Here is a 23,526-nt window from a genome sequence, read left to right on the forward strand (position 1 = left end):
GATCAACTTTATTGTTATTGCACATGTACAGGTACAGAGCAACAAAATGCAGTTAAAGCATCTAACCAGAAGTGCAAAAGAAGCAGCAAGTGAGGATAACTTAATAAATACAGTATGTGCGGTTATTTTTACAGTCGTTTACCAGGTTGTGCTATAAACATATTTTAACAGATGTGACAGAAGGGAAATAACCAAATCTGTACATTGGAAGAGTTGATTTGTGTTGATGACTAACAGAAACATCAAGTCAAAGTACAAATGTGATGTTTAGCATTCTGAGAAACAATGAGATTGAATGAACCTCAACCAACATACAAGTCTTGGACTACTATTAAAATCTACATGCATTTAATTTAAAACTGCTTTGAATAGATTGAAGAAATAGATTTGAGTTTCAATTGTTTCTGTTCGCAGCCCCTGTGCTCAGAACCTTATTTTGTCACTTATTAGTTTATACTATTTTTAAAATCGTTAAGGTTGTCTCATTTGTTCACTGATACTGAGCTGGTTGCATTTTTCTGTCTGTGACACCGTGGCAGCATAATCCCTCATAAAAATCAGTATTGAGAGGAAACACATCAGGATTCCAGGAAAACTGAGGAATCTGATCTGAATTTGAGACTCAAATACAAAACAAGCATGAAGATCTGGCAAAGATCAGCACGAAGATTAGGCAGATGGAGGAAAACAGACAGAAACCACGATGTAAAGCTTCAAACAAACACATTTTAATATGTATTTACTTTGAAACGTCCTGACACAAGACCATCAAAACAACTCAAACTCTTAGCAGCCCTCAAGTAGGCTCACGTCTCCAAACACACACAAATAACATCGTCTCAACAAATATGGATGTTAGGACCAAAACCAAAGGAGATCTTAGGTCCGCCATGATGGATAGGAGAGGTGGTTTTATAATAAGAAACCATGAAACCAACTCAGGTCTGAAATAGTACCACACATACAACTACAGTATAGAGAGGAGACATCTGCGCAGAATTATCTACAACAGTAAACGAAGAAGTGCAAAATCATCACAAGCAAACTGTGTAAACAAATAGTTGCCATTGCTCACATTAGAGAATAAAATCAGTCAACACAGAGACTGGTGTCATAAAATTAACAAGTTATCAAACATTTCTGACTCTAGAAACAGCCAGTTAGTGTAAACTAGACACTATTAGATATCATTTTAACTCCTGACTTTTAGATTTTACTTGCAATTGAAGGTTTTTATCAGTGCACGGCCTCTAAAATTACCATATAATTAAACTCACTTCTATCCTTGACACATGCTACCATATGTGTATCTTTGGCTTACTGTTAATTCCTATTATTAAAAAATGTGTGTATTATTAGTGGTTAAAAAAAAAAAGTGCTGTCATGTGTCCGCTGTCAAGGTATCCAGTAAAGCTCCAGGGTCACATAGAGTACTACACTGAAACTCTACCCCAATGTACTGTAATTTCCACCATATCAATCAATCAATCAATCAATCAATCAAAATTGTCTCTAGGCGCTTTCTAGAATCCCAGGGCCTGACCCCCAACAAGCAACAGTGGCAAAGAAAAACCTTGAGCAGGACCAGGCTCGTGAAGGGGGACCCTCCTGCTGATGGCCAGCTGGGTAGAGAGAGAGGAGAAGGGGGGAGGACAGGTAGAGGAGAGAATAGGCAGAGATCAATGAAATACATTAATTATAATAATTATAATAAACTGCCAGTAGATCTGAGTAGGTCAGCAGGGTCGGAGGTAGGGGCAGGAAAACTACACAAGAAATAACATCACTGATCTACTTGGTGAGGAGGAGCAGGAGAGCCTTGACCTCAGTTTTGCCGGAATTAAGGACAAGGAAATTTGAAGACATCCAAGACTTTTTGTCAGTTCTAAAGCTTCACTAACGACTCTGTCTCCTCTGGTTTAATGGATAAATATAGCTGAGTGTCATCAGCATAACAATAAAAACTTATTCCATGCTGCTGAATAATGTTTCCTAAGGGGAGCATGTACAAGGTGAAAAGGATTGGTCCAGGTGAAGAATCTTGTGGAACTCCATGGCTAACCCTACTGTATGAAGAGGGAATGCCATGGACATGAGCAAACTGGTATCTATCTGATCTATCAGCTGCACTGAGGTCCAACAGAACCAGCAGAGAAACCAGTCCATGATCTGAAGCTCTAAGAAGATCGTTAGTAACTTAGCCAGAGGAAGAAAGCTGTAGGGGAAAAGGACGTGCCATGGATGGCTGCACCTCTCGGGTGACAATGATCCACCTGTGACCGTTCCCACCATCAACCCAGATGACTTTAGAGTTGCCCAGGAAGAGGATGCTTCCGTCTGTAAGGTCATGACATTGAGGAGGAGAGGACAGAATCTGCATGATCAAGAAAAGACAACCAGCAGGTCCTTCCCAGTAAACTGAGGCCAACTGTGCCAACATACCTACATCACAACATGGGTCATGTCAGAGTTGATAAAGTAATCCACCTGGTGAGACAAGGGTCAAATAGAAGACTATGTGATCCAGTGATCAGGTATTAAACAGAAAGGACCCACTATCTCAGAAAAACCACCAGTGGGTTCATTCCTAACCGGTGTCCCATTTGAGCTTATTTCTGTGGAAAACCTCCACCTAGAGACAAGGGGAGGAGGCTGAGTAGACCATCTTTCCCACTTCACACAAGTGACCCGTCTAAAACACGTCAGCCAAAACTGCGGCTAACATAGAACTTGACCCACGTTGACTGACCTGAAAGACACTGACTAACCCCAACAGACACTACACAGGCCAGGCAGGTGACCTTTCTCAGACTCTAGAATGACCATTGTTTGCTGGTTTAGTTCGAGATGTCCAGATACCTCTTAAATCAGGGCTGTAAAGGGTCCAGAAAGATTACGTAGCAAATGTGCACGCCACGTGTATTTCATCATCACAATTGTGGATGTGGAATCTTATTTTGGCGGCCTCGTCTGTAGATGGTGCTTCTGCGTTCCAGTGAGGGAACAAGGAACATTATAATCTTGGCCCATAAACGCAGGCACAGCTCAGTATTAGATCACTGGTGGCTGAACAAGCCTATTGACAGTGTCCTGGTCCTCGTGGTTCACAGGTAACTATTATTTCCACACTCTAGCTGTTGCTGAAAAATAACTGACTGTGAAAGAAGCATTTAGTGACGATTTGAGTTGTTTCAATTTAAGTGTAGATGAGTATTTTTGTTGTTGTGTTAAGTTGATTAATGGCTGCTGTCAGGGTTTCTGGGTTGTGTCGGTCGTTGTCCTGCAGGGGGGGGTGTGGGGCACAATCGGTGGCAGCTGGCACTGCTGGCACGCGCACCTGTAGGCAATTTACATCATGCTGCCTATTTAAGCAAGGTGCGCCTGCCTGTCAGTGCCAGGGTGTCTGTTTGTCTTGTGAGGGTGTTCTGTTCGTCTTGTCAGCGTGTCTGTTCGTCTTCCTCGTTGTGTGCTGGTGTTCTGTGTTTCCTGGGGTGCCGCTCCAGCTTCGTGTCTACTGGAGGGCTGCTCCAGCTTTGTGTCTCCTGGAGGGCCGCCCCAACTTCGTGTCTCCTGGAGGGCCGCCCCAGCTTCGTGTCTCCTGGAGCGCCGCCCCAGCTTCGTGTCTCCTGGAGCGCCACCCCAGCTTCGTGTCTCCTGGAGCGCCACCCCAGCTTCGTGTCTCCTGGAGCGCCACCCCAGCTTCGTGTCTTCTGGTGGGCCGCCCCTGCTCCCTGGCCTGCGTTCAGGTCCTGATCAACCCGTCTGTGACAGGCTGCTGTTTCTGTTACTGCGTTGCACACAGAATACCTACTGGGTGTGTGTGTGGGTTTGAGCTTGTGCATGAGAGACAGAGAGAATGTGAATGTTTATAGCAGTTCATGTGTTTTGATAAAGCAAATGTACTAAACACAATTGTGTTTTAAGCATTTCTGATATCAGAATATCAGAAATGATATCAGAAATGCTTAAAACACAATAACATAATGGTATTCAATTTTTGCTGGCTTAGCAAGTAATAGTAACGTGTCCTGGTCAGCGTCTGGACTAACCAGTCAGCCAGTTCGCAACAGATTCATTGTATACTGTTTTGTAGTCATTGGATACACGGTGTTTATGACTACTACTACTACTACTACTGTTTGTAATAACCTTTGCCTCTTCTTGGCAGTGATGGCTTCATATCCAGTCCTGACCTTCCTGGTGTTCTTCTCAGCAGCTCTGTCCTCCACCTGTGATGGAGGAAAAGTGCTTGTTTACCCTCTAGATGGGAGCCACTGGCTGAACATGAAAATCCTCTTGGAGCTGCTTCACTCTCGGGGCCATGAAATAACGGTCATACGTTCGTCCACCAGCTGGTACATTTCTGAAGTCTCGCCCTACTACACCTCCATCACCATCACCCAGGACCACTCGCATCACATCGAGAGTCAAGACTTCATGACCTCTTTCTTAGAGAGGTCAATAGAGATCCGGCGGAGGGAAGGTTCACTCTGGGCTTTTTTTAAATTTTATCAAAACCTTTTCCAAATGATTGGAGAGAATCAGCATGACGTGGCCAAGATGGTCATCGACATCTTTGAGAATGAGACGCTAATTACGATTCTGAAAAACAATGAGTACAACCTTTTATTGACAGATCCTGCATTTCCAGGTGGAGTGTTGTTGGCGCACTATCTCCAACTACCGCTGGTTTTCAATGCTCGCTGGGTTTTCAATGGAGATGAACATTTCGCCATCGCACCTTCTCCACTCTCCTACGTTCCCCAATTATTTTTTTATGAGTCTGATAAAATGGACATTTTTCAGAGAATGAAAAATGTCATCTCTCATATCATGTTGGTCTACATGCACTACTTTGTGTCAAATCCCCCTTACCAAGCAGTGTGTGACAAATATTTTGGTCCTGATGTCAACGTCATGTGTCTCATGCAGGGAGCTGATCTCTGGTTAATGCGAGTTGATTTTATATTCGAGTTTCCTCGTCCTACCATGCCCAATGTGGTCTACATCGGAGGGTTTCAAGGCAAACCTTCTAAGCCTCTTCCAGCAGATTTAGAGGATTGTATGCAGAGTTCTGGTGAGCACGGGGTGGTCGTCATGTCACTGGGGACTCTGCTGGGCGATCTTGGCCCTGAGTTATCAGAGATCATTGCATCAGCGTTTGCCAACCTTCCTCAGAAGGTGGTGTGGAGACACATTGGAGAAAGACCCACCAGTCTGGGAAACAACACCATGCTGGTTATGTGCACGTCCATCCAGTGTGAAATAAAATTCTTTCTTTAAAAACTACAACTGTGTGGTGCAATTCCTCAGTGTTCTGTCTCCAAGTCAAGGTGTCCAACTTTGTCTCACGATCTATGAATGTATAAAACACACTTTTTTCCATTCAAAGATCCTGTGATCTACATCTTATAATGTTTAATCAGCGACTTTTATTAGAAGTGGATCCGTTGGAGCGGGTGTTGCGCGCAGCTTCTTCCAGACAGGTGCTGCTTGTGCCCCGGTTGTGGTTTTCCTTTCATGGCTGAATAGAATTTCGCTTTCACTAAATCTCTCACTTTGTGCTACTCCTTGTGCATTTCTGTTTCACTTGCGTTTAAATTGAAGTTCCGCACCTCCTCCCCCCCACCCTGTACTATCAGAGAAGAAACGGATTCCTTAAGAATGTTTTATTATTTCATCTGAGTATGACGGATAAAGCACCAGTGATATAAAGCAGCAGATGCACATAAAAATAAGCTTGTATCAGATGGCTGATGGAGGAGAACCTCGAGTAAAAAGGGTTGTCGCCTGTGTGTAGGTAGGTTCCTGGCTGGCTGCAAACATTTTCTGAGAGGAGCCATGGATGTTTTCATCTCCACGGAGGTAAACCAGAGGGTTGAGAGCACTGTTCAAACAAACAAGGGCACGACTGAGCTGACGGGCGATGTACACTCCGTTAGACCATTTTTGGCACACCTTCCAAATGAACTGAAGTCTTGACCAAAGGTTGAGGTTCTTGAGTATGTGATAGGGGGATGTAACAAACAGAAAAAAGAAGAACCAGGAGGAACAACAGCTTCATGCATCTCTGTCTTAATACCTTGTCAGTGGTATTTTTCCGGCAGAGAACAACAAGCACGTGTCCGTAGCAGCCCAGTGTGATGAGGAGCGGGATGCAGAATCCCATGAACGTCCATCCAAGACTGTACTTAGGTAACTCTCTACATACTCGTCATCGGTGGTATCAAAGCATTTCTCGGTGTTTCTCTTAGATGTTTTGGTGTAGAACATATCTGGAAGACACTGAATTCCAACTAACAGCCAAGTGGTGACAGAGATAATCACAGAGTGGGTGAAGGTGATGCGTCCCATCGCTCTCATCGGATGGACAATAGCCAGTTACCGGTACACACTTATGCACGTCAGGAACCCAATGCTGCCATACAGATTAAGATTGAAGCAGAATCTTGTTATCTTGCAGAATGTCTGTCCGAAAATCCATCGACGACTCATGAGGGGTAGTAGACCACCAGAAATGGAAGCGTGAGCAGGTAGAGAACGTCTGAAATTCCCAGGTTGAGCACAAATAGGCTGATGTTGCCTAGTTCTTCCAGTTCTTCAGCAGAGATCTTAGTCCCCATCCATTAGCCGCCAGACCGATGAAGAACACCAGGATGTAAACAGGAGGCAGGAATTTGCCCGTGAAACTAAAGCTGACACGAGGACAGGAGCTGTTATTCATCGTCTTCTGGACAGAGATCAGCTCCGCTCTGAAACGTGCTCCCCGAGGTGTGGCTGCTGCAGAGAAGACTTCCTGTTCCTGCTTCTATGTGTCAGAAGGGAAATAACCCAATCTGTACATCGGAAGAGTTGATATGTGTTGATGACTAACAGAAACATCAAGTCAAAGTACAAGTGTGATGTTTAGCATTCTGAGAAACAATGAGATTGAATGAACCTCAACCAACATACAAAGTCTTGGACTACTATTTAAAATCTACATGCATTTAATTTAAACTGCTTTGAATAGATGAAGAAATAGATTTGAGTTTCAAATTGTTTCTGTTAACAGCCCCTGTGCTCAGAACCTTATTTTGTCACTTATTAGTTTATACTATTTTTAAAATCGTTAAGGTTGTCTCATTTGTTCACTGATCCTGAGCTGGTTGCATTTTTTCTGTCTGTGACACCGTGGCAGCATAATCCTTCATAAAAATCAGTATTGAGAGGAAACACATCAGGATTCCAGGAAAACTGAGGAATCTGATCTGAATTTGAGACTCAAATACAAAACAAGCATGAAGATCTGGCAAAATCGCACAAAGATTAGGCAGATGGAGGAAAACAGACAGGAAACCACAAGTGTAAAGCTTCAAAAAAACACATTTTTAATATGTATTTACTTTGAAACGTCCTGACACAACAATAAGACCATCAAAACAACTCAAACTCTTAGCAGCCCTCAAGTAGGCTCACGTCTCCAAACACACACAAATAACATCACCATCAAACATCGTCTCAAACAAATATGGATGTTAGGACAAAACCAAAGGAGATCTTAGGTCCGCCATGATGGATAGGAGAGGTGGTTTTATAAAGAAACCATGAAAAAAGTCAAAACACAACTCAGGTCTGAAATAGTACCACACATACAACTACAGTATAGAGAGGAGACATCTGCGCAGAATTATCTACAACAGTAACGAAGAAGTGCAAATCATCACAAGCAAAACTGTGCAAACAAATAGTTGCATTGCTCACATTAGAGAATAAAATCAGTCAACACAGAGACTGGTGTCATAAAATTAACAAGTTATCAATATTCTGACTCTAGAAACACCAGTTAGTGTAAACTAGACACTATTAGATATCATTTTAACTCCTGACTTTAGATTTTACTTGCATTGAAGGTTTTTATCAGTGCACGGCCTCTAAAAATTACCATATACATTAAACTCACTTTCTATCCTTGACAGATGCTACTATATGTGTATCTTTGACTTACTTGTTAATTCTTATCATTAGAAAATGTGTATTATTAGTGGTAAAAAAAAAAAAAAGTGCTGTCATGTGTACATTTACTTTGTTTTATTTTATTAAATTACTTCATGATCACCTCTGACTTGGAGATTGAAACAACCTAAAGTGGATCAGCAGGATGGGGGGTGGGGGGGGGGAGGGGGGGGGGGGAGGGGTGACTGCATATTATTTAATTAGTAAAAGTGAATGAACTAGATACAATAAAGGGGCGAATGCTGGATTATGAACTGCCGGTGTTCTCCTTTCTGTCGTCACGATAACGACCAAGTGTATAATAATGAAGCAAATGTCAGCAATTGTCCCCACTCACAGTTTAGTATCTCTAATATGTTGGCCTGGGTGACAGAATGTGTGCTGATTGAAATACCTTCAGTCACTGGCCTCAGTCCCCTCATCAACCCGCTCCTACGGGCCTGTCAGGTGCCTGAAGCCTCCGAGTGCTGGGTTACGAAAAGGCCCGTAGGGGCAGCTGTCGCTGGCAACACACGAGTGGATCATCATCACCGGGCCGCCGTATCAGCGCCCCCGCCAGGCAGCGGAAGGTCACCTCAGCAGTGCTGGTCTGATGAGGGTACACAGCAGGAGGAGCCGCTGCACTGGCCGCAGTAGCGCAGCCTGTAAGCGTGAGTACTGACGCAGCCCTGGTGGACCAGCCGAATGGGGCCTGGCGATGTGTAGCTGGCCCCACACTGCCCCTGCTGCCCTGCCTGGACACGCACAAAACACACGCAATGTTAGAAGAACGGGTGAGGTCAAAGGTTAAAGTGTGTCATGGCTAATGAAATGACAGTAATGAAGACAAGCGCTCACTTCGGGGGCTGGGTGAACTGTGTAGCAAGGCCGCACTTTGCAAAGTCTCATTTCCATTTGCAACTTGCAGGCGGGGTTCTGGTTGGAGACCGTGTGGAGACCCCGGCGCCACAGCTCTGAGAACAGGGGCTCCACTGGGTGCTCTTCGCCGTACAGGTGGGGGGGAGGTGGGACTAGTTTGTTCAGGGGGATGATATTGCGGGAAGAAAAGGCCACAACCCGGTTTCCTCGTGGCTAAAGAAAACAAAGGAGGAAGTCAAACATAAAAAGATGAGCATGTTTCAAATTGCAGCTACTTTCTCCTTGCAAATTTTACCCAGACCCAAGAAATCCATTCAGAGTGATCCCAGTCACCCCAGAAAAAAATGTTTTTTGGAATTATTTGAACTTTTGTTTTCCCAAAATGGTCCAGTGTATGAATTCACAATTCAGTTTTTGGGAGGTAAAATCCAAAACAACAAATATTTCTCCCCACTCTACCCGCTTCCGTCCTGAAACCAGCTGACCTCTGGCAGTGACCAATGAAACAGGAGATGTTTGCCTGCTGCTGTCAGCAGGGTTGTTTGACTGAGTCGATGTTTGAAACTTCACTTTTTTCAGATACACCTTTTTCTAATGTCTGTGTCTGTCTTCCTGTGTTTGATTTTCACACAGCTGTTATGAAAGCAGGAACAGTGACTGTGAATAAAAAAAAGTGTTTGGATGTTTCCAGAACAGCATGAGTTATATTCAGACTGTGAATGTTCCTTTGGTCAGACACCACCCAGTCGAGGCATAAAAATGCTCCTGTAAAATGTTCCAGACATGACCTCTAATGACAAATCTCATATAAACAAGAAATAGTGCCCGTCACCACGACATCCACTAGGAAGACATTTGTAAAATGCACCCCCCCACAACACACACACTTTAAAGGGGAATATGGACACTGTCAGCATGAGTAGAAACAGTCGGGCAGAGCTGGATTACAGGGCCCACCTGTGATGGCGTCCTGAATGACGGTGTTCTCCAGGTTCTCACACACCCCACTGTTTGCAGCATTTCCCCGGTAACCGAATGTGCTGTGGGTCCTGGGACAGTCTTGGGTGGGACGACGGACATCCAGAGGGCAGGCCGGCACACAGGCCACCCCACCCCCGCTGCAGCGGCAACAGCGTGTCACAGGAGGGCTGGAAGGACTGGCCCTCGCCGTAAGTGACGCCGTTGACCACGCAGCCCAAGCGCTTCCTGACCTGAAATGTGCACGCAGAACAGAAGCTGTCTTCACATCCCTGACCTACTGATGTGGGAAGGTAATCAGGAAGTGGACGAGTTAGGCCAGGTGAGGAGGGTGGAAAACACAGGCGTCGCTGTCTGAGCCGGTCCAGTTTTATGAGAACCGGGCCTCACTACTGAGAACCGTCTGTGTCTCAAGTCTAGTATCTGCAATATATCACACCCAGACAGCAGTCGTTACAGGAAAAGTGTCAACACGAGTCCTTGAAACAGAGTCCAAGTGTTTTCTCGCCCCCGGCAGCCTGTCGTGCTCTGCTGAGCAGACTTTAAACACATGCCTGTCGCACTCATGCGGGCCGAGCGTCGGCCCCGCCCACACAGACGTGAAACCTCACCGACACATTCGCCGGGCGCCCCCCCGGGAAACTGCACTGTAGTCGCACTGCAGGCCTCTCTGGCCGTCGCAGGGAAACCTGTGGCTGCAGGGGCTCCCCCAGCTGCCGGGCACAACACCGGGCAGCACCGGCAGCCATCCGCCACCAGGGGCACTCCTGGCGGGCACTGGGGGGCCGAGGTGGGGCAGAGACAGGGCCTGTCACACAGCTGGGAGCACACCCTGGAGGGAACACACACGGGGACAGGTTACAGGAAAAAGTGCACTGAAACACAGCCAAAAGCCTTACCGCCACACCCACACTTTGCTGTGCACGTGCATGTGCACGTTCTCATGGAGATAAACAAACAAGCATGGGGTCACTGTCCTGACCCCCCCCATCACACACAGGCAGCTCTAATGGGAATCTTATAATCTACTATTGTGGGTTTGCTTGATTTCTTATTCTTCTTGTTACCGATTTGTTAAACAGACAATAAGAAGAAAAAAACCTTGGTGACAACTACAAATTAAGGAAAATAAAACTGTACAGCAACTAACACAATATGAAGCTGATATTGAAGATAACTCACATACAGACAGAACCACACAAAAAAAAAATGACGATTCTGGAGTGTAAAAAAGAATATATACAATATAAGACATTTCCACAAAGAAGATTTGTCCAAATTACCATCAATTATCTTTGAGATACGCAAAAAATGTATTGAATTGAGGTTGGACCCACAAATAAACAAACAATAACCATTTAATGAGCTTTAAATGAGAGCGGCGTTCCCCCGATCAGTAAAAAATGAACCTGAGTATTATTAGTAGTGAGGTGAGAAAGGGTCAGAGGGCAATCAGGCTCACCTGTGTCACCACACACAGCAGAACAAGCCGACGCCATCAGCCCGTCACTCCACGCTCGCTCCATGAGGTCTGCTGGTGCCGATGGAGCTCGTCCGTCTCAGCCAGTCGCTGCTCATTTTCGCTCCTGTGACATTTATAAAGTCTGGACGCTGATGCACAGGCTGACGACAGTGTAAACAGCTGCTGGAGCAACATCTGAAATGTTTCGCATTCCTCCTCCCTGCTCCCCACACAGCCCTCCCTCCCTCCTCCCTCCTCTTCCAGGCTTGTGGCCATCCGAGTTTGCACAGCTTAAGACTCGCCGAGGGGAGGAAAAATACACGAGGCCCAAACGTCCAAAAGGAAAAGAACCTTCTGGGATTTTGTGGCGATGTCTCAATATATGTTGATCTTATCGCGCCGCTGTTTTACAGGGCTGCCGCTTTAATGCACCTTCAGGGGAAAACGCTGGTGTTCCCAGAAAGGAGAGCTGAAGAGAAAAGAGCCCTCCATCTAAACGCTCCCTCATTATATGTGTAACTTGGATCAAACGTTTCCTCCGGCTGGTTGCCGTGGTGTCGAGGCAGCACGTCTGTTGTTGGCCTGACCTTGAATCATCCTGATCTCTTCCATTGTGAGACATTCAGCTCCTCGGGTCTCCGCTGAGACGCTTCTCCCTCCGCAGGCGTAACCATGTGGAAGGCAAAGTTTATCTGTGTGAACCAAAGAGAGCAGCGCACAACTTCGTCACACTAACGGCCGCCGTCGAGGTCAAGATCCCGGAGATCACCAAAGATCAGAGTCAAAGATCTGGCCCAGCAACTGTTGGAGGAAGATTCTTGATGTTGCTGCTCCAGATCCAAAACACTCAGAATCGAAACACACCCTCAGCTGAATCAAAGAAACGTCACACGCAGCAGCAGACAGCTGATGGTGGACGTTGCAGCTGAAGCCTCGTTAGTTGCTGCCGCTCATGTAGATCTAATTATCTGATTTGAAAGGCCTTTATGACAGAAAATTGAGATTATTTTGGATATTCTCTGAATTTCAGCATCAGGCGTTTGCAGACGGTGCTGACATCTTGTGAGTAACAACAGTTATAAATAGAATGAGAAGAAAGGAAAGAATGTGGGACTCTGTATGTGGGCTCCAGGTGGTCGATCGCTGTAGATGGGCTGCACCAGTTTTGTCTGAACACGAGGACTTCCTGGCAGCTGAGCCACATGTTTTCCCCCAATTCCAAGAATGTCAGAGGCATTTCCAATCGCTGCAAAGACTTTCCAGCCTCAACACACAAAAGCATGTTTTTCTATTATAACTATATATATCTATATACATATCGCCCTTCTCTCTCGCTCTCCTCTCATCATCACCTCTCTCTCTCTCCCCTCTCCTCTCTCTCTCTCTTCCTCTCCTCCCTCTCTCTCATCTCTCATCTCTCTCTCATCTCTCCTCTCTCTCTCTCCTCTCTCTCTCCTCCTCTCTCTCTTCTCTCTCTCTCTCTCTCTCTCTCGTCTCTCTACACACACACACACACACACACATTTATATAATATAAATTTCCTGAAAAGTTTCTGTATGTATAGAATCACCAAAATTAAACCAAATTAAAATTTAGGCTAAAATCTTTGAACAAAGGGAAATATTACTGACTCCAATAAGCTTTTGTATCGAATGATTCGGTTTCTTTATCGCGTCTGTCACAGTGGAGCTAAAATGGGAAAGTGGGAAGAAATGAGCTCAGAGGGAAATGTTGTATTTAGTTTACGGTTATTAACGCTGCCGCAACCCTCGATCTGCGGCCACTAGGTGCGCAAAAAACACCTTCAAGGTTGAGTAATCGCGAGCAACAGCTGCGGCCTGGTGTTGTCGTGGAAGTCTTCCCTTGGGTTTTCCATCAAAACACCAAAGTCTAAAATAGAGTTAGATTGAACTTGGTTTGATTATGAGCCATAAAGTTCATCATTTTAGTGGGGATCTAATTATCACGGAACCACAGGTGTTGATTAAAGTGAGCTGATTTCCCCCTCAGTATTGTCTGTATTCTTTTATTACCCTTTTGTGACCTCGGTGAGTCCAGACAATGGTAAATGCTGCCAGTTTGTGGGTTTGGGCCGTACCAGCTCACTGAGGCTGATTTGAACACGTCTCAGAATAAACAGAGCGCGGGAGGAAACAGCTACACATCAGACTCAAACTCTTTCCAAGGACAATGTTTGACACACACATAACACGAGCAGCTCCAGTTGCATTTGGCATTTTTTTGTCTGAGGTTTTGGCCAAATGGTCCAGTCATTGGCAGAGCCCCCGGTTTCTCCTTCTGGGAGAAAGTGAAGAGGACAGAGAGGTCCAGCTTTGCAACCATGAGTCAAGCGGCACGTGCAAATGGAAGTCTGATGCATGATGTTGATGAGTTACAACTGACCTCATTATTCCAGTAAAACATTCTGTTCTGTAACGTCAGCCATCCTTGGATCCCAGCACCACACCCACAAAAATAAAGACCCAGAATCACGATCACAGCCTGAATTACCGTGTCAGTTTCCTCTTCCTCCTTTCTGTGCGACTCTCATTTCAACACTTCAGCCCTGAGTTGATCCTCTCACACAGACGCGGATTTCCTTTAGTCAGGCGTGTAGGTGATGATGTCATTCCTTAACTCTGGCTTTAACATCAAACATCACAGCTAAATCACTTCCACATGAGCTGTTCATTTAGACCTTCAACACGGAGGGAAAATACGGGCAGAAAGTGCACGGAAACAGTTGAACATTTACAGAATATGATGAAAAACTACACACCCTGGTGCAGGTGTTTCCTATGAAAGTACCCTGCAAAGGAAACACTACAGCTGTTGGAATAATATATGCTTCCTAAATTGAATTCAAAGTAGAAATATATCCAAAAATATCAAAGTTAGACCTGAGCTGATTTTCTCTGGCCACTCATCCAGAGACTAAATATGATAATTAGCTCTGAGCCAAGAGACTGAAGTTGGACCTTTGATTAAATAACTAATAGAAAGAGAAAGGGCGGATTGTTCAGAGGCCAATCACCTTCGTGGTCTCTGTGCTTGTCATCGCCAGTATTAAAGTTGATCTGCTCCAAAATGAGGCTGCTACCTGAGAGAAACATGCACACGCGGCCCCAAACAACACTAGTAATTCCAGTCACAGCCAAAATGTTTCCCTAGAATTCCGGACATTCTATCCTGATGTGTGAAAATCCCACAGTGTTGCCACAGGAACACCAGCGGCTGAAGGGAAGAACGCCACCACTCTCAAAGGTCACCTCCTGACGTACGCAGGGTTGAGGTCACAGAGAGAACCGATGGTCCAGACACTTCTTCTCACCTATTCATCATGAAATCACATCAGCCAGAGCTGCAGGGACACAGTCTGGAGCGCCAGGAATGGCAGCTGACAGCTTCCTCTTTGACTCTGCGTGTCCGTCCTCCAACACCTGAGCTTCATTCATTTATGGGTCGAATACAGATGTTGTTTAAAAAGATTGTAGACACCATTTTGTTGCTGACAGCGTTCTGGATGCCTGGAGATTGAACCCATGGGCCTGTGGTTGGACACCATTGTAATCCAGCACAACCTGCTTGCACCAGCCGTGTTAACGAGTTTACATTAGAAAGTGGAACTGGGTGTGGGGAGAATTGCAGCCATGAAGCTTGTCTATTTCAAGTAATTCTACTTATAACTACTGGAGTAAGAGGGTGTTTGTGGGTGTTTTTTTTCACAGAAACATAAATTAGAAATAGAGGCCTTCCTTTTTAAACACACCAAAATCAACAAAACATCCATTTCTGGCTTCAGTTCCTAAAAATAGTTAAAACAAATAATCAACAAGGATCCAATTCATGAACTTGGCTTCTTCAGCACGTAATAGCTTGTCTTTTTTTATACATTCAAACTAAAGTCATATTCTTTGCGGCCAGTAAGAGACAAGATTTTACTATTTTTAATATTTGGAATTTTTCCTTCTTCTGATTATGTCTCTGAGCTTCAGAACGAGTTCGGGTTCGTGGTCCGCGTACTGGCTGTTTTTTACTGTCTTACAGGGACCTCTAGTGTCTAATGATAAATGACACCGAGCCAGAGGGTATTGCCCGCAATGAGCCAAATATTCTGTATATATTGTCATCTTCAGTATTTATTTATTTAATTTAGGGAAAATGGCGGTAAATGGAGTATCTTTTTATGTTCAAGCTTAACATACATTAACGGGGGAAGAGACAGATATTCGATGGTGATTTCACTTCCTGTAAGAAAAAATCTGTCTCGCGTGGTTTTTAAAAAAAACAACTCTTCAGTTGATTGCGCAACTGTTTTTCAGAATTTATGATGCAATTCTTCCACAAAACTGCACAAAAAACAAACGATCACTTTCCTGATTATTACACATGTATTAAGAGTCTTATGCCACATTTTTATTGCTGATTTAGGCTTTTACTCAGTTCCAACACTTTTTAATTTCTTCCCATGAATTTAGCAGGTTGTTGTGATGTCTTGTGTTATAGAGAACACACTTAAAAAAGAACAGTGATGCAATTTAAGAGAACCCTGCTGGTTGAATTACACCCACGGGGACTCTGCCAACATGGAAACTGACACACGTAGAAACATCTGACCTGCAGCTTCACTGGAGGTGAAGGACTCTGAACACGATGGTCAAGTGTAAAGTCACATGCAGACGTATAAAAGTATGTTAAAGGTTTCTGCTGTTCTGCCGAAACTGCAGCTGTCTGTGGAAGTGGAAGCAAAAGAGCCACAAGATGGTCATGCTGACGTAGATAGTTTCAGGAGAAGATGGTACACAGATTACTTAGAAACCTTCTAACAGATCCCAAAATAAGGGTTTATTTTTAAGGCTCCTGTCTGCCACAGGACCCCAGCGTATACCTCTGGTCCTGGGTGACAGGAACACCTCAGGAGGTGCTCTATGATTCCAAGACTGGAACTGGTCTGAACTCTTCCATGAGGTGGTCACTGTTGGTCCCACACACCCGCTTTGGCGTGACCATGAAAACAGCTTCTTCTTCACCAAGAATCGAAATTAACCAAACAAAAGTGAGAGTTCTCAGAATTCCTCTTCCGTGGAGCGAGCTGTGGTTATTCAGGGATGTTTTGGAGGTGAGAGCAGCACAGATCACCTTGCTGTTGCTTTTTTGTGCAACACTTGGACAGAATTAATTAGCAAAGCTCTCATCACATGGCTGCAAAGCTGCTGCCGACCAGCCAGGTTAATCCTCCCGACATACTGTCCGTTAGAACGCACACTTTCCCGCACAGCTCTCTGCTCCCGCACCGCTTGCACGCACGCTGACCGCGCGGCAGCGGCGTCCGGGCACCGAGCGGCGCGCTTGTTGCAGCTGGGCGGTGGAAAGGCGTGTCCTGGACTCATGCGTATAATAACCCGGCGCGCCGCGCTTGCGGGTTTTGGCTCTCTGCGCACCGGCAGGATCACCGGCATCCACAGGACCCGCACGATGGCCGAGCTCCCCCCCGGTAGAGTGGTGTTCAACCAGCCCAAGGTACGTTAGCGGCGCGCAGGGAGATTTGGTTCAAGTACTTCAGCTTTTTGATGCGGCCGCTTTATATGAAGCTCAATATGAAGCTTAATATGAAGCTTCCTCTACTGTCCACATTTGCAGCATAATGGAAGCAGCAGCGCTTCTTGGTGCTGATGGAGGAGCTGGAAGTTTGCTGCTTTATAGATTTTGCAGCGCAGGGAGGAAAGGTGATGCTTTAAAGGCGGAAGTCCTCCGTTTACAGTCGCTCATAGACGCGTCTGGCCCGGCTTGGTTTGTTTTGGAGCCCAAAAATGTCAGTTTCCTCCAGGTTCTATTTTCCACTCGAGACACCTGCTGAGCTGAGCACGCTCCTTCAGGACTAAAGGCTCCACAAACTGTCCATCTTCATATTGGAAGATCCGTTTGAGAAATGTTGATCAAACGGTTTAGAAGAGAGAAACGATCCTGTCAGACAGTTTAATGCAGATCACCCAGAAACAATCATCAGCATGGTGCCCTTTGGAGTCCATGCTGACTGGGCACATGATCTAACGAGAAGAAAAACGTTGACAGTGAAGTGAAGACGCACGCACGCACGCACGCACGTTAAAATTATGGGCTATCTGGTGACAGTTAATGGTTTGTAACAGAACATTCTGTGGGACGGGCGCAGCTCTTCTCTGTTAAAGTGATGTGATGTTTCTGTGTCCTCGTCGGTACCGGAGGAACCAACCAAAAAACCCCGGTTTCATTACAAGTTTCAATGGTGCGTCACGCCCTGATCATCAGGTTCCAATCGTTGGAGAAGCACTCGGCCTCCTGAGGAAGCCTTGACAGTCGTTAAAAGCAGTGTCACTGGTGGCACTCAGAGCTTCGGCGTCCTGATCACATTATTGTGAGGGACCGATTCTCTGTTCTCGTGACTTTAGGGACCACAGTCTGCCAATGCAATCACCAAGACCAATTAGTCCCAAACGAAGGTTCCAGTACAAGAACAGCACACTGAAGAGCAAAATCATTGAGGAGTGTTGCCTGACCCTGGAAATAGACCCTGGAGGAGAACCATCAGCTCCTTCCTGAAGGGCTGGCACTCTTTCTGCCCCGTCCCCTCAGGAATTGTTTTGGCGCCCTTATTTCTGAGCGTGGTCCAGTTTGATCATATCGAGTTTCAACCAAGAGTCCAAATACAGTAAACAAGGTTATAAAGTCGCCCGCATAGAACATCGGCCGATTCTTCTGACCAGAGGAACCACACTGGAACTAGCAAAGTCTTCCTTACGTAACAACACTGTCTTGCACACTCTGAACGCGGTGACCCAGGAAGTGCTGTGTACGAGGTTCCTCCGAGAGTCCCTCAACTCACAGACGACTTAAGCAGCTGTTGTGGATCCTTTCGACACGCTGACGACGGCAGGAAGTAAACATTAATACACGAAACAGATGTGACAGCAGAGTTTTGGTCTTATCTCTAAATGTTCTTGCACGAGCGTCCTGAATGTGGCTGCAGCTCTGAGTCTGGCATGTGACCAGAAATGGCAGCAGAAACCTGCTCCTGAGGTTTGGACCCTTGCAAAATTTCACATTTAAACAGATGTTCATCATCAAGCGATTTCCCAATGTGACTGAGTTCTGGAGCAGATCTCATTTATCTGGGATCTGCCATAAATCCAGCTCCCAGCGCTGAGGAGGCGCCGGCCATTCCTCTGGAAGTGTTGCCCAGTCACGCGTTCTGCCACTAACCCTCCCGGTTCCCCTTTTACTCAGTCTTTTGTGTTTCTCTCTGCAGGTTGAGCTGCACGTTCACCTCGATGGATCCATCAGGGTCCAGACCATCGTCGACGTGGCCAAGTAAGGGGGCTCTATTTTTGTAGTGGGTCTAAATGTTGGAGACAGGGAGTGCCGGGGAGTGTCGTCTTTTTTCCAAGACATCCCAGCGATGGCGCTGAACCGAGCCCCAACGCTGACGTGCTGGGCATCAGATGCTGGAATGTTGGGAAGTGCTGCCTTAAAACAAGGATAACAGCACAAATCTTCACTAAAACTTTAGTTTTATTCCGTTTTATCACCTGTGTGGATAATTAGCGGGGACCCTTGGAGAGGAGCCAGCCAGCACTTAGAAGGCAGAACTCACGTCAGGACCAAGGTTCAGCGGTCAGGAGACAATAATGGAGCGTTTTTACCACTCAGTTAAGCCCACATTTGCATCGCTGCCCCGGCCTGATAATGACTCATATCAGCTGATATTTACAGCGAGCTGATAATTTAAAGAAGATATTGGAAAGCATAAAACTAAAAGACGTATGTTGTTGAACTTATTGAACTTGCAGTAAAACACATGCGCCCGTGTCTGATTCACCTCCCTTTACCTTCCTAGATCATTATGTAAATTATAAATATATATATATAGTTATGGGGACCACACAATGCTCTTTTTCTTCCCTCCAGGAGACGTGGCATCCGTCTCCCAGCGAAGACGGCGGAGGGGATGAAGCAGCTCATCATCCTCAAACAGCCAGCCACCCTCACCGAGTTCCTGGGCAAGTTCTCCGAGTACATGCACGTGATTGCGTAAGTTGGGCGGCGCGTTGACTTCAATAAAGGAGCGCGGTGATTTCCTCCCTGTCCAGATGATCGGATGCGGGCCTCACCTCTCGCTCACGTGCCTGGAATGTTCACAGTAAACGAGGAAACCAAGGTTCAGTCATGTTGTTTCCTATCAAACACGTGCAGCTCTACTGTTATCGGACGTCCGAAGGCTCTTAAAGGGACGGTTCACCTCATAATGAAACCTAAAGCTACTTCCCTCATTCAGTGTTTAAAACAGAGAACCAACTCTTTTCTGCAGAACATCAATATTGGATCTGAAAACGGTCAATGAGTGACGTAAGGTCTCAAATATCCACGGGTTTTAATGCTGCGTTGATCTGTCCCTTTAACACCCGTGCGCTGCCCCGTGTGTGATTAATTGTAGGGAAACTCAGCAGGATTATGTAACGTTACTCAAGCACAAAGGTGTGGGCGTATTTGAAATGCCGGACATGTAGAACATCAAGTGTAAAGTTGTTGGGAGGCCCGTCGTGGCGTCTCTCTGACATAGACTCAGTCCTTTGGTACCAGAGCTAAACTGTTGATAAAAGAGCAGAACCACTCCGTCAGAACAGCCCTGAAAGCCTTTAACAATGAGCATCTGTCGTGGTTGTGCCACAGTTGTGCTGAATGGAGCCTTCTGTGCTGAGGCTCTTCAAAGCCCGCTCTACAACAATATAGAGGAACCTGCTAGCTGAATTTTAGCCCATGCGGTTCAATTTTGGAGTCAATACTGGAAGCTGTGCCGTGTCATGTGACACGAAACAGAAAGTCTCGTAATGAGGGAGTCAGTTCTGACCCTGACACTGTGCAAATGCTTATCATGCTCATTTGAAAGGATTATTACTGTGTTAATGGCTCTTGTCCTTCAGCGATAAGTGATTATTGGTGTCTTTATCAGTTATCTGTGTTTTTCTTCATCTTTTTGGTTTTTCAGAGGAGACAGAGAGGCAATAAAGAGGATAGCGTATGAATTTGTTGAGGACAGAGCCAAGGAGGGTGTGATTTATGTGGAGGCCAGGTACAGTCCACACTTCCTGGCAAACACGAAGGTGGATCCTATACCATGGAACCAGAAGGAGTAAGTACTTCACTTTCAATAGAATCTGGGTGTTTTCATAAAACCACAGTTTGGTAAAATGTTCAAATCTAGCAGGAAACTGTGGAAAGATCAGATTTTGTACACAGCTTTTTGGTGTCCGAAGCAAATTTTGTGATTAATGAGATGTCCGATATTTATGACAAGAATTCCTCCATCTCAAAAGTCTATTTTCTCCTGGCAACACTTCCAGACTCTCCTTCCCAGGCTCGTTCCCCGTGGGGGCGGATTAAGGGAAATTTACACAGTCACTCTGAAGAATGAAACAGAGTAATGTCAGTTGCTTCAGACATGTCGGACAGGTTTTGGCGTATTTCCCCTGTGCTAACCTGGATCAGGAGGCTGACTGGTGCCACCTTCCTTTTAAATGATCCCCATCTCGCAGGAACACGCAGTTCCAGCTTTTATTCTTCTGTTTGCCCTGACGGAGCATTTGGACTTGTGGGTGGGGACGGTATCGAGTCACTTTTGTGCTATTTAACTGTGTTTTTCTTTGTTTTCTTCTTTACTCAGAGGTGATCTGAGCCCAGATGAGGTGGTTCACCTGGTTAACCAGGGCCTGAGGGAGGGGGAGAGGGCCTTCAATATCAAAGCCAGGTCCATTCTATGCTGCATGCGCCACATGCCAAGTAATGAACTGTTCATGCTCCTGTCTGCCCAAAGCACCTTGTGAGATAAGGCTCCTGTCTGTCTGTCTGTCTGTCTGTCTGTCTGTACGTCTGTACGTCTGTCTGTCCGTCATGTACCCAAAGCTCTTCCTCTTTATGAGCAACACAGACAAAGAAAAGGAAGATGTTTAAAACCAGTTCATATTCAAATCACATGCTGATAAAAGGGTCTGATATTTTAGATTAAACACACACCCTTGTTTTGTTTTTTACTTTTGTTCTGCAGCACAGTGACACTTTTATGTGACCAGAACCAATTAGACTAGAGTCAAAGCTCAAATGACCTGTAATGGTGTGAACAACACCTGCACAGAGACGGGTGCGTGGTGACGGGAGGACCAGGACCACCTGGAGAATCACCTGTCCTGAAGGGTTAAACAGTTAAATGTCAGGATTCTGCCAGCCATTGTGCACAGCTGAGAAGTTTCTCGCTGTAATGCTTAAACGCGAACGTGACGTCCAGCTTGACCCATTTGGACCTCTTACTTTGTGCAATGGATGTGACGATATTTCATTATTCAGCTATAGTTTCAATAATGTCTCTGCATGCTCCCACTCCTCCAAACCATCCCCGCTATCGTGCATCCATTTGGTGTCCACAATGTTCATGTGGCAGCTTCTGGATCAACAAAATAACTGAATCCTCTTTAAAGGTGATTCAGGAACTAGAAGCACTTGCAAGTGTCACAAGCGTCTCATCGTAGAATCCATATCACAGATGTGAACCTGTGGGTGTAGCATGATGCTAACGCCACATTGATTCAGACTCCATCTGTGCAACACCTGTGTATACTGGGTGTGGCAGGCCCACAGTGTGTAGTGATATTGGTGTATTTTGTGTTCTCCAGACTGGTCCATGGACATCGTGGAGCTGTGTAAGAAGTATCAGCATGAGGGCGTGGTGGCCATCGATCTGGCAGGTGATGAATCGCTCAGCAGTGAAGCCAACCCTGACCACAGGAGGGCCTACGAGGTGAGCAGGAGGTGTCAGAACATCTAAAACTCATTACCTTTACGGTATGTTTTTGAGGAACAGGGGCTGTAAAGCTCCATTTTACAAGCGAGCTGTTGTGTCTCTTGGGGCCACTGTAATATCAGCATGTTTGAGAAGTGACACCTGTCATGATAGAAGCGTCTCCACAGACGGTGAGCAGTGGGTGGGAACCGTCTGTGGAACAACAAATAAATTGTTCGTTTTCAATTATTGACAACGAGCAGAACAGAGTCCACACTAATAGCAGCACTTATCTTCACATTAACCTCACCTCTAGATAAAGATGTGCACGTTTAGCAAATCACAGCTGGCCTGTCAAAGGTTAAGGCTGCAGGTTAGAAGTTGTAACTAAGTAATCATACTCAGGAGCTTTTAAAGATTCTCTTTATCTTCTTTGACTTTCACTACTTTCGCTAAAACCTGGCAGTGACCCGCCGGGGAGGTGCTTCTGTTCTGTCTCCAAGCACGATGACCCCTTATTAAATTATTAACCTTACTGAACGAGTCTGCAGCCAAGCAGGTCACTCAATATCTGCTTCTGGAAGATATCGCTGCCAATCGGCACAGCTGATGGGCGTCCAACTCCAAGCTGGCCGACTGGATCAAAGTGGTGGTTCCACACACGGACACAGTATCAGACTCTGACCTGCTGCAGCACCTGAGCACACCTGTCGCGTATATGTGGTTGACTTGGCGTATTATTGGTAACAGGAAGCTGCGCGCTGTGGCGTCCACAGGACCGTCCACGCAGGGGAGGTGGGGCCTCCATCTGTGGTGAAGGAGGTAGGCCCTTAGACAATAGGAGACAGAATGCACCGGCAGCAAATGAGGATCCGCCTGTCACTCCTGCCCTGTTATTATTCCAGGCGGTAGAAGTGCTGAAAGCTGAACGTGTTGGCCATGGTTACAGAACTCTGGAGGACCAAAGCCTGTACAGAAAGCTCCTGGCTCAGAACATGCACTTTGAGGTAAGAGGATCACTCAATCTGTGTAATGGAGCCTTAAAATAGCAAGAAATATTTTACTTACTTACAACAAGAACTTGCATTCCAGCTCAAATAAAGATGATCTCACTGCTAATACAGAGAACTTTAGCTGTCAAACGCACTCCCAGCTGGGAGAAGGTGTTGGGCTGACTGCGCTGTTCTCCTGCTCCCACAACAGGTCTGTCCTATTTCCAGTAAACTGACGGGAGCCTGTGACCCAGACTTCACCAAGCACCCTGTCATCACGTAAGCCAGCTGCATTCATGGCCACCTGACTGGGTGACTGTTTAGCCTGGTTACCAGTTTTGCCCGTGCACAGGTTCAGGAAGGACAAGGCCAATTACTCCCTGAACACAGACGACCCTCTGATCTTCAACTCCAGCCTTCACCTCGACTACAG

The 23,526-nt window shown here is 45.8% G+C and overlaps 2 protein-coding genes and 2 pseudogenes across 4 annotated transcripts; 2 read left to right on the forward strand and 2 right to left on the reverse strand.

Moving 5' to 3' along the window:
- The first annotated feature begins 3,374 nt into the window (after positions 1–3,374).
- LOC115249220 (UDP-glucuronosyltransferase 2A1-like) lies at positions 3,375–5,289 on the forward strand. 3 transcript variants are annotated; one of them, XM_029834171.1, is made up of 2 exons: positions 3,375–3,814; positions 4,169–5,289. In XM_029834171.1, exon 2 carries the CDS (start codon positions 4,171–4,173, stop codon positions 5,281–5,283), a length of 1,113 nt encoding a protein of 370 aa, XP_029690031.1. In that variant the 5' UTR covers positions 3,375–3,814; positions 4,169–4,170; the 3' UTR covers positions 5,284–5,289. The 3 variants fall into 3 exon arrangements, with proteins under 3 accessions (XP_029690031.1, XP_029690032.1, XP_029690033.1); XM_029834172.1 differs by having other exon boundaries at positions 3,375–3,746; XM_029834173.1 differs by having other exon boundaries at positions 3,375–3,713.
- Positions 5,290–5,745: 456 nt separating this feature from the next.
- Positions 5,746–6,828, reverse strand: LOC115249110 (P2Y purinoceptor 1-like; annotated as a pseudogene).
- A 2,935-nt stretch (positions 6,829–9,763) lies between these two features.
- Positions 9,764–10,762, reverse strand: LOC115249111 (WNT1-inducible-signaling pathway protein 2-like; annotated as a pseudogene).
- A 5,831-nt stretch (positions 10,763–16,593) lies between these two features.
- Positions 16,594–23,524, forward strand: LOC115249112 (adenosine deaminase-like; the record flags this gene model as incomplete). The annotated part of the gene is made up of 10 exons (XM_029833420.1): positions 16,594–16,814; positions 18,580–18,641; positions 19,239–19,361; positions 20,317–20,460; positions 20,992–21,107; positions 21,995–22,119; positions 22,852–22,923; positions 23,007–23,108; positions 23,305–23,372; positions 23,446–23,524. Coding segments are annotated over exons 1-10 (1,023 nt in total), but the record flags the coding sequence as incomplete, so codon positions are not given.
- Between the last annotated feature and the right edge of the window lie 2 nt (positions 23,525–23,526).

Source organism: Takifugu rubripes, chromosome 3 (assembly GCF_901000725.2).
Source record: "Takifugu rubripes chromosome 3, fTakRub1.2, whole genome shotgun sequence".
NCBI lineage: Eukaryota > Metazoa > Chordata > Actinopteri > Tetraodontiformes > Tetraodontidae > Takifugu > Takifugu rubripes.

Coding starts and splice junctions, on each gene's coding strand:
- LOC115249220 (XM_029834171.1), top strand. CDS start 4,171: ATGGCTTCATATCCAGTCCTGACCTTCCTGGTGTTCTTCTCAGCAGCT.